At 43.7% G+C, this 17,813-nt stretch overlaps 1 protein-coding gene across 1 annotated transcript in view; it reads right to left on the bottom strand.

The window, feature by feature from the left end:
- LOC115332800 overlaps positions 1-875 on the bottom strand; it is a 52,764-nt gene extending 51,889 nt beyond the window's left edge. The window contains exon 1 of the mRNA XM_040215433.1: positions 826-875. Coding sequence (XP_040071367.1) covers positions 826-838 — 13 coding nt within the window. The 5' untranslated portion in view covers positions 839-875. The remainder of the gene's footprint in view (positions 1-825) is intronic.
- Between the last annotated feature and the right edge of the window lie 16,938 nt (positions 876-17,813).

The following is a 17,813-nucleotide window of genomic DNA, read 5'->3' as shown; positions in this document are numbered from 1 at the left end:
TCTTCGGAAATTTCGAGGGGATGTGAGTGGAACTTCAATTTCTATTTACCTTCATATATGTAGCCGGAAATCAATTAAATTATACTCCAGCAAATGTTTCCTATATTTAGCCGCAGCGTCTCGATATTGCGGATCCTAATCGCATTCAGGCGAGCGATCAGAACATTTTGATTGGATTCCGTGAAGTTCAACCCTAATCTGCTTCATTCTTGCTGAGAAATCAATTATCTCTCGCGCTTGGGTTAAGCTGAAACTGCATCAAATCTATCAAAGTTTCGGACGAAAAAAGACCCTTCATTACCCAGGAACGCAATACGTAAAACTAGCAGAACTGAAACAAAAGAATACATTTCAGCTCAGAGGGAAGATATGCCGAAATCCGAATAAATGTAATTAATGTTTATGCATGTGTCAAGCATAAGGGAAATCAAAATTTGCGAAAATATGAGGCACATAAAATAAGCGCACTACGCGTTTCAGTTCGCCGACATGAAAATATCTCACTTAAATGTGTAAAACTTATAAACTTATGAACCACTCTCCTTAGAAGTTATTTACCTCCCGCATGTCTGAATTCTTCTAGAGGATCTAATTATCTTTGTCCCGTTGTTGAGATATCACTGAAAGAAAACACATTGAACGCCCCTTGTGACTAGTTTTATTAATTGGTGCTTAGTACGTTCTCGTCTACAACATTGTTTTATTGCTTTGAATCACGCAGCAAAATTTTCTTAGTAACTATTACTCTGACGGCCAGTAATCGGAAAACTAAACAACCGAACTCTGGTGCTATACACATCAAGAGAAGTAATTGGGACTACTCACATTCCTCTCCCATTGTAGCGTAGAACGCATTTATCTGCAACACTCCCCGCGCAGAGGTGCACCGAGTAGAAAAACTGTAAAGAGAACAAAACACAATTCATCATTTTCCGTCCAGCTAGCATATGCACCGCCCTCCATGAGGCTAATGTGTCTCCGATATTTTTCCGCTTTACGTTCAGAACTTATAAATGCAAGGTGCTGGAAACTGCACGATTGCGGCTTGTGCAGGTGCTCGTCGAAAGAGTGAAGATAAAACATGCTCCGAAAAGTACGCAAAAAAAAAAAAAAAACAACTTCGGTTACATCTTTACATTCTTCATTATTGTTCCTGTAGGTTGTCTATTAAGGTGGTAGTGGGCAACCAGTGATCGGATTTCAAAGCTAAAACAAGTATTAAATATAACATTCCCTCGAACAAAACACGTTGGGACAACGAGCGCACTTCTGCAAGCGATGCTAGCGTCACTAGACGATGGTAGTTGGAAGTACTGTCGCTCTGCTTACGTGTTTTTGCTAGTGTTATAGGCTGATAACACACGGTTGCTTAATTTTCCCTTTCATATACAGCAACGTTGGGAACACTGACATCTCTGCAATGATCTTGAGATGTCGGGACGATCGTTTTAGTTGTCTGCATACAGATTACGCGTAGTGCGACGCCCAAAAACGTTTTACCCGATAAATAAATACAAAATACAAGAAAAAAACTTCAAAATGGTGGATACTTGGGCTAGTTGGTGGTTGCTATACATAATTAAACAGCGCACAAGGAGAGGGACAGAAAAGGAAGACAGAACAGGCAAGCGCTGACTCGCAACTGACGATTTACTATGAAAAGGAGAAGGAAGAAAACTACACACATGAACATATATCGGAAAAGAGAAAGATGTGAAAAAGCTAATAAATTAAATAAAATTACACCTAAAATAATTATAGCTGAAAAGGAAAACAAAATAAAATGAAAATCAATCTCTCAAAGTCCTAGGCATGTCCAGTGCCGGCACTCCGAAGCCTTGACCATTCACCTATTTGTGCGCAGCTGCCCCCATAAACTCATACTCGCTGTCTTGTAGTGTTAATGATGGCTGGCTCACACATTTGGATTCGAGCTTTCTTATCCAAAAGGCTTCCACTATTTCTCTTGTTGTTTTTTCTTTATGGGAAGCTAGAACAGTTGTTGCACAAAAATCTGGATCACATCCACAGGTTCTGCAGTGGATGGCTAAGTGGCTTCCAGTGGTGGTTTGAAGAGACTGTTTATGTTCCCTCAAGCGGTCGTTGAGGCAACGCCCAGTCTGTCCGACATAGGTTTTCCCGCAGGACAGAGGAAGATGGTAAACCACTTGTAGAATGCAAGACACAAAGTGCACCTTGTGGTTTTTCATGCAGCAAGCCCTGCTGTCATTGTTCTTGTCCAAAAGCGTGCAAATTCTACCCAGTTTGTTTGGGGCTGAAAACACCATGGGCACGTTGTATCTATTGGCAACATTTTTTAAGTTGTGCGACGTCTTGTGGATGTATGGTATAACTAGTGGTCGGATATTGGTAAGGTCTGTGCTCTTTTTTCTTTTGGTCGATCCTTTACAGGTTTGTATCAGAGTGCCCGCAACTTCACTTAACATGGCTGATGGAAAGCCGGATCTTGGGAGTTTGTTTACTTGAGTGCTGAAACTCTGTTCGATGGTGTGGTGACAGGATTTTTTCAAAGCTGAATACATGCACGAACTGGCTATCCCTCTTTTTATTAATTTTGAATGGGCAGATTGGTAATTAAGAATTTCTTTTTTGGAGCGTGGTAGGTAGGACCAACAAATGTGGTGATCTGAGATTTTTATAGATAGGTCCAGGAACTGCAGCACATTTAGAATAGGTTGTTCATACGTAAAACTCAGACCTTTACCGCTTCTGGAGAAAACACTCAGGATTGTATCTATTAAGTCTTCTGTTTGTTCTTCTTGGAGGATATCCTCCAAGAAGAACAAACAGAAGACTTAATAGATACAATCCTGAGTGTTTTCTCCAGAAGCGGTAAAGGTCTGAGTTTTATGTATGAACAACCTATTCTAAATGTGCTGCAGTTCCTGGACCTATCTATAAAAATCTCAGATCACCACATTTGTTGGTCCTACCTACCACGCTCCAAAAAAGAAATTCTTAATTACCAATCTGCCCATTCAAAATTAATAAAAAGAGGGATAGCCAGTTCGTGCATGTATTCAGCTTTGAAAAAATCCTGTCACCACACCATCGAACAGAGTTTCAGCACTCAAGTAAACAAACTCTCAAGATCCGGCTTTCCATCAGCCATGTTAAGTGAAGTTGCGGGCACTCTGATACAAACCTGTAAAGGATCGACCAAAAGAAAAAAGAGCAAAGACCTTACCAATATCCGACCACTAGTTATACCATACATCCACAAGACGTCGCACAACTTAAAAAATGTTGCCAATAGATACAACGTGCCCATGGTGTTTTCAGCCCCAAACAAACTGGGTAGAATTTGCACGCTTTTGGACAAGAACAATGACAGCAGGGCTTGCTGCTTGAAAAACCACAAGGTGCACTTTGTGTCTTGCATTCTACAAGTGGTTTACCATCTTCCTCTGTCCTGCGGGAAAACCTATGTCGGACAGACTGGGCGTTGCCTCAACGACCGCTTGAGGGAACATAAACAGTCTCTTCAAACCACCACTGGAAGCCACTTAGCCATCCACTGCAGAACCTGTGGATGTGATCCAGATTTTTGTGCAACAACTGTTCTAGCTTCCCATAAAGAAAAAACAACAAGAGAAATAGTGGAAACCTTTTGGATAAGAAAGCTCGAATCCAAATGTGTGAGCCAGCCATCATTAACACTACAAGACAGCGAGTATGAGTTTATGGGGGCAGCTGCGCACAAATAGGTGAATGGTCAAGGCTTCGGAGTGCCGGCACTGGACATGCCTAGGACTTTGAGAGATTGATTTTCATTTTATTTTGTTTTCCTTTTCAGCTATAATTATTTTAGGTGTAATTTTATTTAATTTATTAGCTTTTTCACATCTTTCTCTTTTCCGATATATGTTCATGTGTGTAGTTTTCTTCCTTCTCCTTTTCATAGTAAATCGTCAGTTGCGAGTCAGCGCTTGCCTGTTCTGTCTTCATTTTCTGTCCCTCTCCTTGTGCGCTGTTTAATTATGTATAGCAACCACCAACTAGCCCAAGTATCCACCATTTTGAAGTTCATTTCTAGTACATCGGGCCTCTATCCTCCTCTCACATGTAAATATGCCCCTTTCAGTAACATTTTTCATCTGGTCAACCTCGCGGCCCAGTGCATGTTTAGTGCCAGAGTGGCCTCCTGGCACATCAAGAAGGGCCTCTGTCCAGTGGAACTCCATGGATTGTGCGGTATGCTACAACCGTCAGCAGGCCATGCAAGAAGACTGTGTCGGATTCTTCGCTCCGAGTACTGGCGGCAAGAAAGGTATTTCAAGGAATGCCTTAGAGTGGCTTGTGCTGCTCGTGGAGGCACCGAGAACCAACAACGAAGGCTGTTCTACAACATGAGCAATTCGGAGAGACAAGTTGCTGAATTTCTCTGGCGGGAGATTCTTCCCCAACTGCTCTGCAAAAAGAGAAACTTGACTGCCGTCAAAGGGACAACAACCATCTTGGGCGACGTTAGTATTCCTTCTCCTGTAAGGAAGACTTTAGACCTAGGCCCTAAATTTTCCGTGGAACCCACCTTACAGCCACCTGCTTTACTAACCTTGGCAAGGAAGGTAGCCTTCAAAGTTCCAGAAGCAGATCGTCCCCGATGCATCTCAGAATGTGTGAACGTCATCACAAGCTCCATCAAGAAAGGAAGACAGCCCATTCAAGTCAGACCCGTGGTCAGATATTTAGGGCAAAACTCCCAGAAACTTCTGCTCTCAGATAAAGAAGGAGGCTTTGTCGTCATGCCCGAGGGTATGTACAATGAAAAGGCTAACGCTGCTGTAATGAAAAATTTCAAGCCTGTAGACATAGTACTGAAAAAGATCAAGGAAAGAGCATATGCCACCTGTCAAAAGCTAAGTCTCAATCAGCTGGCGGTAAAAATAAAGAAAGCTGAGGGCTTGCACCTGGATATATTTTTTAGTGCAAAAACCCACAAAGATGCATGTCCCTTCAGGGCCATTGTATCAGAAAGGGGTACTTGGCAGAAACAGATCGCCCTCTATCTCCAGACTCACCTCTCTAGCCTCAACATAGTTGACCCGTTCCTCATACACAACTCCGAGGAGGTAATTGATTTTTTGAAGAGTGACACCAATCAGAAGAGAGGAGCCTTCAGCGTAGACGTGGTGGACCTGTATTACTCCATTCCACAGGATGCTCTCCTGGCTTCAGTCAAATCAACTATTGAACAATCAGGAGAAATCAAGTTTCAGAATTCGAGTGGTACTTCAACGGAAAGCTTCATGGAGCTACTAGACTTTTATCTGAAAGCCTTGTTTGTAAAATGGCCAGATTCTTCATACCTACAGCGGTCTGGAGTGTGCATTGGGTCATGTGTTGCTCCCATCTTAAGCGACATCTTTCTGGGAGGCGTAGACATGATCCTCGCACCGCTTTTGAGCACTATGTCTATTATAAAAGTCTTCAGGTACGTTGATGACTTTCTTATTATCCTCCAAGAAGAACAAACAGAAGACTTAATAGATACAATCCTGAGTGTTTTCTCCAGAAGCGGTAAAGGTCTGAGTTTTACGTATGAACAACCTATTCTAAATGTGCTGCAGTTCCTGGACCTATCTATAAAAATCTCAGATCACCACATTTGTTGGTCCTACCTACCACGCTCCAAAAAAGAAATTCTTAATTACCAATCTGCCCATTCAAAAGTAATAAAAAGAGGGATAGCCAGTTCGTGCATGTATTCAGCTTTGAAAAAATTCTGTCACCACACCATCGAACAGAGTTTCAGCACTCAAGTAAACAAACTCTCAAGATCCGGCTTTCCATCAGCCATGTTAAGTGAAGTTGCGGGCACTCTGATACAAACCTGTAAAGGATCGACCAAAAGAAAAAAGAGCAAAGACCTTACCAATATCCGACCACTAGTTATACCATACATCCACAAGACGTCGCACAACTTAAAAAATGTTGCCAATAGATACAACGTGCCCATGGTGTTTTCAGCCCCAAACAAACTGGGTAGAATTTGCACGCTTTTGGACAAGAACAATGACAGCAGGGCTTGCTGCATGAAAAACCACAAGGTGCACTTTGTGTCTTGCATTCTACAAGTGGTTTACCATCTTCCTCTGTCCTGCGGGAAAACCTATGTCGGACAGACTGGGCGTTGCCTCAACGACCGCTTGAGGGAACATAAACAGTCTCTTCAAACCACCACTGGAAGCCACTTAGCCATCCACTGCAGAACCTGTGGATGTGATCCAGATTTTTGTGCAACAACTGTTCTAGCTTCCCATAAAGAAAAAACAACAAGAGAAATAGTGGAAGCCTTTTGGATCAGAAAGCTCGAATCCAAATGTGTGAGCCAGCCATCATTAACACTACAAGACAGCGAGTATGAGTTTATGGGGGCAGCTGCGCACAAATAGGTGAATGGTCAAGGCTTCGGAGTGCCGGCACTGGACATGCCTAGGACTTTGAGAGATTGATTTTCATTTTATTTTGTTTTCCTTTTCAGCTATAATTATTTTAGGTGTAATTTTATTTAATTTATTAGCTTTTTCACATCTTTCTCTTTTCCGATATATGTTCATGTGTGTAGTTTTCTTCCTTCTCCTTTTCATAGTAAATCGTCAGTTGCGAGTCAGCGCTTGCCTGTTCTGTCTTCATTTTCTGTCCCTCTCCTTGTGCGCTGTTTAATTATGTATAGCAACCACCAACTAGCCCAAGTATCCACCATTTTGAAGTTCATTTCTAGTACATCGGGCCTCTATCCTCCTCTCACATGTAAATATGCCCCTTTCAGTAACATTTTTCATCTGGTCAACCTCGCGGCCCAGTGCATGTTTAGTGCCAGAGTGGCCTCCTGGCACATCAAGAAGGGCCTCTGTCCAGTGGAACTCCATGGATTGTGCGGTATGCTACAACCGTCAGCAGGCCATGCAAGAAGACTGTGTCGGATTCTTCGCTCCGAGTACTGGCGGCAAGAAAGGTATTTCAAGGAATGCCTTAGAGTGGCTTGTGCTGCTCGTGGAGGCACCGAGAACCAACAACGAAGGCTGTTCTACAACATGAGCAATTCGGAGAGACAAGTTGCTGAATTTCTCTGGCGGGAGATTCTTCCCCAACTGCTCTGCAAAAAGAGAAACTTGACTGCCGTCAAAGGGACAACAACCATCTTGGGCGACGTTAGTATTCCTTCTCCTGTAAGGAAGACTTTAGACCTAGGCCCTAAATTTTCCGTGGAACCCACCTTACAGCCACCTGCTTTACTAACCTTGGCAAGGAAGATAGCCTTCAAAGTTCCAGAAGCAGATCGTCCCCGATGCATCTCAGAATGTGTGAACGTCATCACAAGCTCCATCAAGAAAGGAAGACAGCCCATTCAAGTCAGACCCGTGGTCAGATATTTAGGGCAAAACTCCCAGAAACTTCTGCTCTCAGATAAAGAAGGAGGCTTTGTCGTCATGCCCGAGGGTATGTACAATGAAAAGGCTAACGCTGCTGTAATGAAAAATTTCAAGCCTGTAGACATAGTACTGAAAAAGATCAAGGAAAGAGCATATGCCACCTGTCAAAAGCTAAGTCTCAATCAGCTGGCGGTAAAAATAAAGAAAGCTGAGGGCTTGCACCTGGATATATTTTTTAGTGCAAAAACCCACAAAGATGCATGTCCCTTCAGGGCCATTGTATCAGAAAGGGGTACTTGGCAGAAACAGATCGCCCTCTATCTCCAGACTCACCTCTCTAGCCTCAACATAGTTGACCCGTTCCTCATACACAACTCCGAGGAGGTAATTGATTTTTTGAAGAGTGACACCAATCAGAAGAGAGGAGCCTTCAGCGTAGACGTGGTGGACCTGTATTACTCCATTCCACAGGATGCTCTCCTGGCTTCAGTCAAATCAACTATTGAACAATCAGGAGAAATCAAGTTTCAGAATTCGAGTGGTACTTCAACGGAAAGCTTCATGGAGCTACTAGACTTTTATCTGAAAGCCTTGTTTGTAAAATGGCCAGATTCTTCATACCTACAGCGGTCTGGAGTGTGCATTGGGTCATGTGTTGCTCCCATCTTAAGCGACATCTTTCTGGGAGGCGTAGACATGATCCTCGCACCGCTTTTGAGCACTATGTCTATTATAAAAGTCTTCAGGTACGTTGATGACTTTCTTATTATCCTCCAAGAAGAACAAACAGAAGACTTAATAGATACAATCCTGAGTGTTTTCTCCAGAAGCGGTAAAGGTCTGAGTTTTACGTATGAACAACCTATTCTAAATGTGCTGCAGTTCCTGGACCTATCTATAAAAATCTCAGATCACCACATTTGTTGGTCCTACCTACCACGCTCCAAAAAAGAAATTCTTAATTACCAATCTGCCCATTCAAAAGTAATAAAAAGAGGGATAGCCAGTTCGTGCATGTATTCAGCTTTGAAAAAATTCTGTCACCACACCATCGAACAGAGTTTCAGCACTCAAGTAAACAAACTCTCAAGATCCGGCTTTCCATCAGCCATGTTAAGTGAAGTTGCGGGCACTCTGATACAAACCTGTAAAGGATCGACCAAAAGAAAAAAGAGCAAAGACCTTACCAATATCCGACCACTAGTTATACCATACATCCACAAGACGTCGCACAACTTAAAAAATGTTGCCAATAGATACAACGTGCCCATGGTGTTTTCAGCCCCAAACAAACTGGGTAGAATTTGCACGCTTTTGGACAAGAACAATGACAGCAGGGCTTGCTGCATGAAAAACCACAAGGTGCACTTTGTGTCTTGCATTCTACAAGTGGTTTACCATCTTCCTCTGTCCTGCGGGAAAACCTATGTCGGACAGACTGGGCGTTGCCTCAACGACCGCTTGAGGGAACATAAACAGTCTCTTCAAACCACCACTGGAAGCCACTTAGCCATCCACTGCAGAACCTGTGGATGTGATCCAGATTTTTGTGCAACAACTGTTCTAGCTTCCCATAAAGAAAAAACAACAAGAGAAATAGTGGAAGCCTTTTGGATCAGAAAGCTCGAATCCAAATGTGTGAGCCAGCCATCATTAACACTACAAGACAGCGAGTATGAGTTTATGGGGGCAGCTGCGCACAAATAGGTGAATGGTCAAGGCTTCGGAGTGCCGGCACTGGACATGCCTAGGACTTTGAGAGATTGATTTTCATTTTATTTTGTTTTCCTTTTCAGCTATAATTATTTTAGGTGTAATTTTATTTAATTTATTAGCTTTTTCACATCTTTCTCTTTTCCGATATATGTTCATGTGTGTAGTTTTCTTCCTTCTCCTTTTCATAGTAAATCGTCAGTTGCGAGTCAGCGCTTGCCTGTTCTGTCTTCCTTTTCTGTCCCTCTCCTTGTGCGCTGTTTAATTACCCTATTGGAAAAACCAGCATGAAAATCAAACTGGTCAAGCTGGTAATTAAGGTGGTCAAGCTGGTAATCAAGGTGGTCAAACTGGTCAATGTGGTAATTAAACTGGTTTAGCTGGCAATCAAGCTGGTTTAAGCTGGGCAAGCTGGAATTTAAGCTGGTCAGTCTGGTCTAAGTAAAAACCAGCATGGTCTCACTCGAATCTGGTTTTAGATTCAATCTGGTGTAGCTGGGAGCCAGTCTGGTCTTAACTGGTCAAACTGGTTTTCCATGGAGCCAATGTGGTCAAGCTGGGAGACGAGCTGGTCATGCTGGGAGACAAGCTGGTGAATCTGGTCGAAATAATAATCGTGGTGGTCAAGCTGGTCATGCTGGGAGCGCGCACGCCAAGGTCGGCTAGAGATAGCCGAACTGGCATTGCTGGGAGCGCGCGCGACAAGGTCGGCTGCTGGAACGAGGCCACGTCCTGTTCTTTGTCCTCTCGTTTTTGGTAGACCACCGGGCGCGTCAGGCGCGCTGCAAGCTACCTTTGTGTGCGAGAAAAGAGAGAGAGAGAGAGAGAGTGGTAGAAACGGAGAATCGAAGACGCGTTTGGATAGCTTGGGCAGAGGGCAGATCGAAGGGACGGCTGTGTGCGCGTTGTTTGGAGACTAGTTGAACGACGGTGCAAGCGAAGCGGGTTTTGAGAAGACAGCGAGCGGCAGTCCGTTCAGTGCGGGAAGATGTCAGACGTCCCGACTGCGGCGTCGCTTCGTGTCTTCGAACGTGTGTGTGCCCAAGAATGACGGCGGTGCCGAGGAGTATCGCCAATGCCATCCAAGCCACACGGATTTCCTCGCCTCTGCCGACCACGCAAGTTGCCGCTTCGCCCCCATCGCTGGCGGGACCCAGGTTCGCTTCTCTCGTCCGTGTGGTATTTTCGTCTGCTATTGCCTGTTTTTGGCCTGTGTCTAGTATTTTTTTCGTGTTGAGAGATAAGCAATCTGGTTTTATTAACATTGTAGACAATTTGCACCGAGAATCTGTGCGTCGGTTAGTACTGTGTCAGCGCCGAGGATGTGTAGCATTTGAGTTCATGTGAGGCTGCCGCAAGTACGAAAATAATAAATTGGATGCCGAGTTGGCTTTTCTGACGAGCTTGGCTTTTTTATTCTGTGTATTAATTTAAACAGGTTAAACTGGTTGGGAAGTTCACCAGCATGACCAGTTTAACAGCATGACCAGCATGCCAAACTGGGCATGCTGGGGCAATAACCCAGCTTGAAGCTGGGACCAGATCAACCATCATGACCAGTATGACCAGATCAACCAGCATGACCAGCATGCCAAGCTGGGCATGCTGGGGCAATAACCCAGCTTGAAGCTGGGACCAGCTTAAGCTGGTTTTTTCAATAGGGTATGTAAAGAAAAAAACATTCGCTTGTAGTTTTTAATACGAATCCTCTTTAAAATTCAGTGTGCTAGTCCCCAGTTGGCGGCTTTAACTCTCTACAGAGGTACCCGCATTCTTACAGAAGCTTATCTATGTTTTTCCCGTAGAACTAAGATTTAGATGGGAGGCTTTAACTAACCCGGTTCTCTAAATTAGTTTAACCATTCTTCGTTGGCGTACACAAAATAAGTTGGTTGTTTCGGAAAGCAAGCACAAGAATATTTCAATTGCCAATCTTCAGGTATCACGTCGCTGATTGGATTGTTCCGCACAAAAGGCTCAGGCCCTTTTGAATTCAAAATACATTGTCGCAAAAGCTGTCCCTCAATATTGCGGTTGCTTCGAGGCTAAGTTGAACATATATTAACGTTCGAACCTACCACATACTGATTATGACAGCAACTTCTGGGTGTACATAAAACACCCCGCTGGCGGGGCGCCGGTCTGGTACAAAACTGCTTGCTTCTCGAGTCACGACTGCGTGGTTCCAACGAACGAGCTATTTTTCTCCTTTTTCTTGCCCGGGGAACAATTTAGCGTCCGCGGTGCATGTGTTCAGTCACTTTGGGGTTCCAAGGTCTGGGTGAGTCCAGCTCTCCAATGTTACCAAACGTTTTAAGGAAAAGAGCCCCACTAAGCGGCCTGTCACATCCCACGTGTGGATCTTCGTTTATTGTGAACACTTTTCACGATACATTAGGTTGAGGTTTTAGTTCACTGCTCTACACAAAAATGATCCTGTGAAACAAGATATTTTAATGAATAGTCTAGGTGATTTCTTAATTAGAAGAACTAAGAATTTTGCAGGAATTCAAAAATTGGGAATTTTTCGGTTCGCCTAATTTATGTCGACATTAGCTTAATCCTTAACTTAATAAAATATTCTCTCAAAGACACAAATAAATAAACTAAAATAAAGTACTGATTTGGTGACACGCAGGCCGCCATGTTGAATTTAATAGAATAGCGACAAAATAAGGGCATTGATTATTAATAAATTATTAAAATGCCACGAAACGAATACAGACCCTTTCCCAAGTAGAGTAAACATTTCTAATGGGTAGGATATTCAAATACTACTATAAAATATTCTAGAAATAACAAAATACATAAACACATACAGGGCTGGGATTCAAAATTAATATGTCATTCCAGGTATACATGTGTATGTGTATGTTAATAAAATTAGATTATATTATACGAGTACTGATAGAAAAATACAAGAAATGTTGCAGACAAAACATCATCTACAAGTAATAAAATGCAAACATAATAAGGGTATAGAAAATTGCGTGTAGAGATTAAAAAACTATGCTAACAAGAAAAAATGTGAAAGCCAAAATAAGCACAGAATGACTTGAAATTTCATGTGAATGTAGATAGCATTTGTTTATAACAATAATACACAAGCCCGCATGATTTCATGTGACACATTTTAGGACTGTGTAGAACACCAATGATTTCAATACAGCAATAAAACTTAGATGGCAAAAATTGATGATGTCTGTATTTAAGAATACACTAAAACGTTTATGGCGGTCTAATACTACACGACATTGTCGTCGACGTGCATGCGCAGATAACTTACAATATTTAAAAGCTGGGATTTGTATTGCGGATGCAATTGAATAGTGAGACATTGACCTCCTTTTTTAGCATATGCAATAGTCGCCTTCCCTCCTCAGACGTATAACTCGGTTAGACTTGAAGGCTTGTCCTGTCTTACAGAAACTGAAACCTCTCCTCAGACTTACTGCATGTCGCTTGCCTTTATAAAAACATCTCCGAAAGCTATGCAAATCACAACAATTGACTTTCTGAAATCATGTTTTGAGAGAATGTCTATTAGCTGAAGAAGGGACAAGTTGAAGACGTACGCCGGGACTTATGGCAGGTGACCAGTATACGCAAGAGATGAGGTCTATGCGGCGCAAGCATTGAGCATTTGCGCTAATTTCGTGTTTGTTGGAATTCGGGTGCAGTCAGTCTGCTGACACACACTTGGGTCTCCCGTGTCGTGTGCGCACATCTTGATTTTTTTTATTCCCCCCACCACCAAAACTAATCTAAATAGCACTTAATTTGTGTTTGTACAGTCAGCACAAATGATCGTCGGGCGGTAACGTAAAATCAGTACACGCGGCGCTGCATTGTCGCGAATAAACTCAGATCTAAAGTAGTTCAGCCTTTCCTACTCGCAAATCTCGTGGTTGCTTGTGCAGAACGTTAACCTTAGAAAACAATTTATTTTTGCAACAGGGACACTGCCATTTATTATCTTTTTTGCCAAGTGAGCGTCTTCAAACCATCCAAAGTCGGCACACCGGTGACTAAACAACATGTTCGGGTAGACAATGGGGGAGAGGAGGTGATGAAAGCGCTCGTCGACGTAAGCCCGCCGAGCTCCGGTTGGAATGATGAGCAGTGGGTGGGGAGAACACCATATTTTTTTTGTATATACTCACTGTTTGAACGCGCCCGCATGCAGTTAGTGCCGACAAACTCATTTATCTTTTGCACCCCCCCCCCCCCCTAATTATTCCAACCAGAGCTCGGTACTCTGCTTGTATAGCTTCTCTCAACGAACAAACAAAGGGACACGGAACTTGCATAGTTACGCAGAGCACGCGGAAGCTTGAGGCAACTAATCTGTATTCCAAATGCGTGCTTTGGAATCCGCTCCGGTCGGCCGACCTCCCCTGTGTTTCAAATATGCACGCGCAGTGAAATGTCGATCACGCTGGGATTATGAGACTTTAGCACCGCGTTTCACCCTTTCGCTAAGGCAGGCGAATCCTCGCTTGTGTTAATATTTAAGTATGGGCTGTACTCTGCTTCACTCGAAGTCAGAGCATGGGCGATACTTTAAGCTGATTAGGCCATTTAAGCAGCGTCAAAAGCTCGACTGCACAGCGTTCGCCGCCCTCGTGGCTTTCCTTAGTAAACTGAATGCTGATCCTACAATATTTATTTTAGCATATTTAGCGGAAAATCTAATCGACGTGAATATTTTTGATAGGAAAATAGCGAATATGTTTTTAACGAGACCGTTTCTCATGCTCGCGCGCAAGCAATACGCTGGTTTCTGTAAAACAATGCGAAGCAACCAGCGCAAGTTACGAATTTCCTCTCATTATCGGATGGTTTTTTGGACTTGCATTTGAGTTCTCAGTCTCATTAACACAATAAATAAATTCAAACTCTTTCTGGGGATATCATTAAACCTGCTCATCGTAATATAACAGTTTTTTTAGAGAACTTTACGTTTGCCCCACCCCTAAAGTAGTGTTGTCAGTACAGTAGGAATGCAATTGTTTTGCTTTCAATTTAACACGTTACTAATTCGTCTATTCACAAATTTCACGATTCAGTCATTCATCTACGATGTTGCTAAGATACTTTCGTAGACAAGATGTGAGCAATTTTAAACATTATGTCGTGAACACATTTCGAAGCTCGTGAAGTTCATCAGATTGCAGCGATCACCGATCCGAGCCCACCCTTACGCCTGATTTTCAAGCCATCTTCTCCGGCCATTGCAATCACCCCGTGGGTCTTTTAGTAAGTGACAACATTCGGTAGTATCACAATACGGAATGATAAGGTGGAAATATACAAATTTTCCCATATCTTTCACCTATTGCTATTCTTCAGGAAAATCATTTATAACGAAAAGAGCAAAAAAAGAAAACCGGCACGCACGCCAAACTACATTGAACGTCGCATGACAGTCTTTTCGATAGAAGCATATAAACAGTTTTTCCTCTACCGTCTGTCTTCACAAAACGCGCATCATTTTCAATTCACTTCTTTCGAAATTGTTCGGACTATATCGGTTCGCGTTTACATCTCGCTCGAATAAATTGCACGCAACGGTTTCTCCACTGCTAGAAGGAATACTTCCGATATAAAACATAGACTTACTCAAAAACAAACGGAAAACCCGCCAAGGACAAATTCCACGCGAAACACACTTTCTATGCGCTTATTTGAGAGCAATATAAATGGCTGTGTCAGATAAATCCTCCTCCTCTGGATCTTCCTTAAGAGTCCCGTCATATTCAGTGTCTCGTATTTCTTCGTCCTGGAGCCCAGGGCTTTAAGGGCAAAGGGTTCCCTGTCGCTTCAAGGCTGCTCGTACTCCGATGGTGAGCTAGACTACAAAACGAAGCGATCGTATTCACTATAGTCCTTCCACCTTTAAGCTGACAGTGTCGCGAATTCTACGGGCTCGTTGGACCAGTTGTACGTCGATCTTTCGTCACGGGATTACGTTCCCGCCCATACCCGCCCGCAGAGCGGAGTCAGGCGGTGAAAGGGAGACGGCTGATTCGTCCGGCGAGCTCGTAGATCCCACTGCACTCTCAGCTTCCGGGTAAACGGGCCATAAAAGCGGCTGGCCGCGACCTTGAGTGGCTACCCGGCACTGCCCTGACTGCTGGAGAGAAAGGAGCAACGACTCCAATCGCATCTCGATCCGCAGTAAAAAAAGCTTTTTACGATAGAAGCTGTCTCCATTTATGGCGTCCATCATTCCCGCATAATCACCCATTCTACCCGCGTGGAGGACTCTATTTTGGGTTTATGACGGAACATAAGTTGCCGACGCTGTGTCCGCATTAACGGTAGAGTCTTACTCGGGAGCGAACTTCCGTCTTTTACTTATCGGGATTACGTGCGCTTGCGTCGTGGAATACGCCGTACGGCCTGGTCCAGACATCTGCGTTTGAGCGCGACCGACTGCGTTACGTTGCCTTCCACTACGGTGCATTGCGCAAAGTAGAAATGAGGGGGCGCAAATGTGAAAGTAGCACTTGAACGCTTTGGGCCTTGAACTAGGTTATGCAGTATTGGTGAGATCAAACCTCTGACGTATAACGATAATAATCCCCGCGGAAGGAAAGCATGAGGGACAAAGGACAAACACAAATCTCCAAACAAAGCTAGGTGACGGTGCGCGACCAAATAATCCGCCTTGTCCTGGTATCGGACAAGGAACCTCTCCATTTGCAGTGGAGGGCTCTACCCTCCACTGCAAGGAGTTAGACGGCAGTAGATCAAACGGGGTTTAGCGGCTGCTACCAGTCCGACACCAACAAGGACTTACACCGTGGCATTATTTGCATCATCATCATCATAAACTCCGAAGTATCCTTGAGAACTAGGTCGTTAGTCCCGTCAAACACAAAGTTGGGACCGAATTTCGCGGAGCGTGCTGATTGGACTGTTGCGACGATGGCCTCACGCGGGACGAGAGGTCAATCATCCAAACGATCTAGGTGCTTAAATTCCTACGATATTTTGGGACAGAATGTCGGAGCGAGCTTTAGCGAAGCGCACGTGAGCAACACAGCCGGGCCAGCCGATTGAACGGCTGCAATGATGATGTCGCAGTCACTTGTCCCTACATCGCTACGCCCCGCTAGAGTACTTGCAGGCTGGATTGCACCTAGGCGGGCTGTGAATTCCCTAAACTTTCTCGACGCTGGACTCGCCGTTTCTGGAAATTACCGGTGACGGCGACAAAGTGACATTTCAGCACTTTGAGAAGGCCTTATTGTAGGTCAAAATATTCGCTTCGGAATCAAGGCGAAGACTCAACTTTGTGATATCGAGGAGCCGCGAGCGGTGTACTCGGCTAATGAGTTCATCTTTCGCCAACGACAGCAATGGCACCGGGGTCACTGAGAGGCGATGAGGGTGGTGATGTCGGAAGCGTTTGAGAGGTGGGGGTGCCACGGGGTATAGCAAGAAAAAACTGGGAAAGGTTGAATACGTTTCGGGTATGACCAGCACAAGCCAATTATGTAGAGGGAAATGCAGTAAACAATGTTCGGGAGAGAAGGGGGGGGGGGGGGGGCAATAGGATTGAAGAAGGGGACGAACTGGTAATTCGGTTTAGGCGAATTTTCATTCTAAACTCTTAGATACTCAGACATGTTTTTTTAACGCGTGGTTTGTGCGACAGCGGGGCTCTTATATCTCACAAAAGGACGCTTCTTTGGTTTCATCATAATCTAAAATTATGATGTTTACTAACCAGCTCACCTGAACACTTTCGCTCCCTGCAATTCTTTTTGGTTTCGTTTTCTGAAATCAATTTTGCAACTGCTAAGGCACGTTTGAAACTCGGCATGTAAGTTGTCGCGCAAGTTTCCCGTAGTTAGACAGCCCGCATGCGCTATTAAACTGCATTACAATGACTGACGTCAGCCTACTCTGATCAAACCTATTTTGAGGACTATGACCTATACCTTTGTTTAGTGCGCAGGAAAAAATTGTGACTGAAAAAAAAAAAAAACTTTTTTTTTTTCTTTCTGATATTCCGCAAATGGAGCATTGTCGGTACTGGGTGTGGATTTCATCCGTGTTTTCTTCCTGTTCAAATAAAAATGTGTCGTTATTTTTTGTCAGAGGCGAGTATATGCAGACTAATAAAACTGTACACGGATTCGTATTGTATTCAGAATTGTAATGTTTTCTTTATTGGTATAACGTAAGACAGCGTGATTTTGACAAGCGCACTCGCGTCTCTGGGGAGAATCGTCAGGCTTGGTAACCAAAATGTTGTTTATTCTTTTCCCTTTAGAAATTCATCAACGCGCAGAATAACAACTTTCAAACCGGTATAATCCACGGAATATACTAGTTAGGCTAATACTAAAGACTCAGTAGGACTCGGCCTCACAGGCATTACGAAATGCATATTGCAGTTTCAACAAGTCGAGTGTTTCGAGAGATACAATTGTTTCCACGTGATGAGCAGGTGAGCTTGACACCCAGTGCAAGTATGAAAGTGATTTAATTGGACTTGGCTTAATTAAAGTCGGTCCCCTTGAAAGTGAACCGAGCTCATCAGATGAGAGCCTTTTTATCGACGCACTCCTTCCCTTGACTCTTACTCCTAATGAGACCCGGCAGACGGCTGTAATGAATCCCGCTGGAGCCGGAGAGAACATCAAGAGCATACTACCCTGGCTAGGGAATAAAATTAGCCTATTTCGG

This window comes from Ixodes scapularis, unplaced genomic scaffold (assembly GCF_016920785.2).
Source record: "Ixodes scapularis isolate PalLabHiFi unplaced genomic scaffold, ASM1692078v2 PGA_scaffold33__2_contigs__length_1026942, whole genome shotgun sequence".
Lineage (NCBI taxonomy): Eukaryota > Metazoa > Arthropoda > Arachnida > Ixodida > Ixodidae > Ixodes > Ixodes scapularis.
Note: the sequence above shows the minus strand (reverse complement) of the source record. Positions and strands in the feature narration are given on the sequence as shown.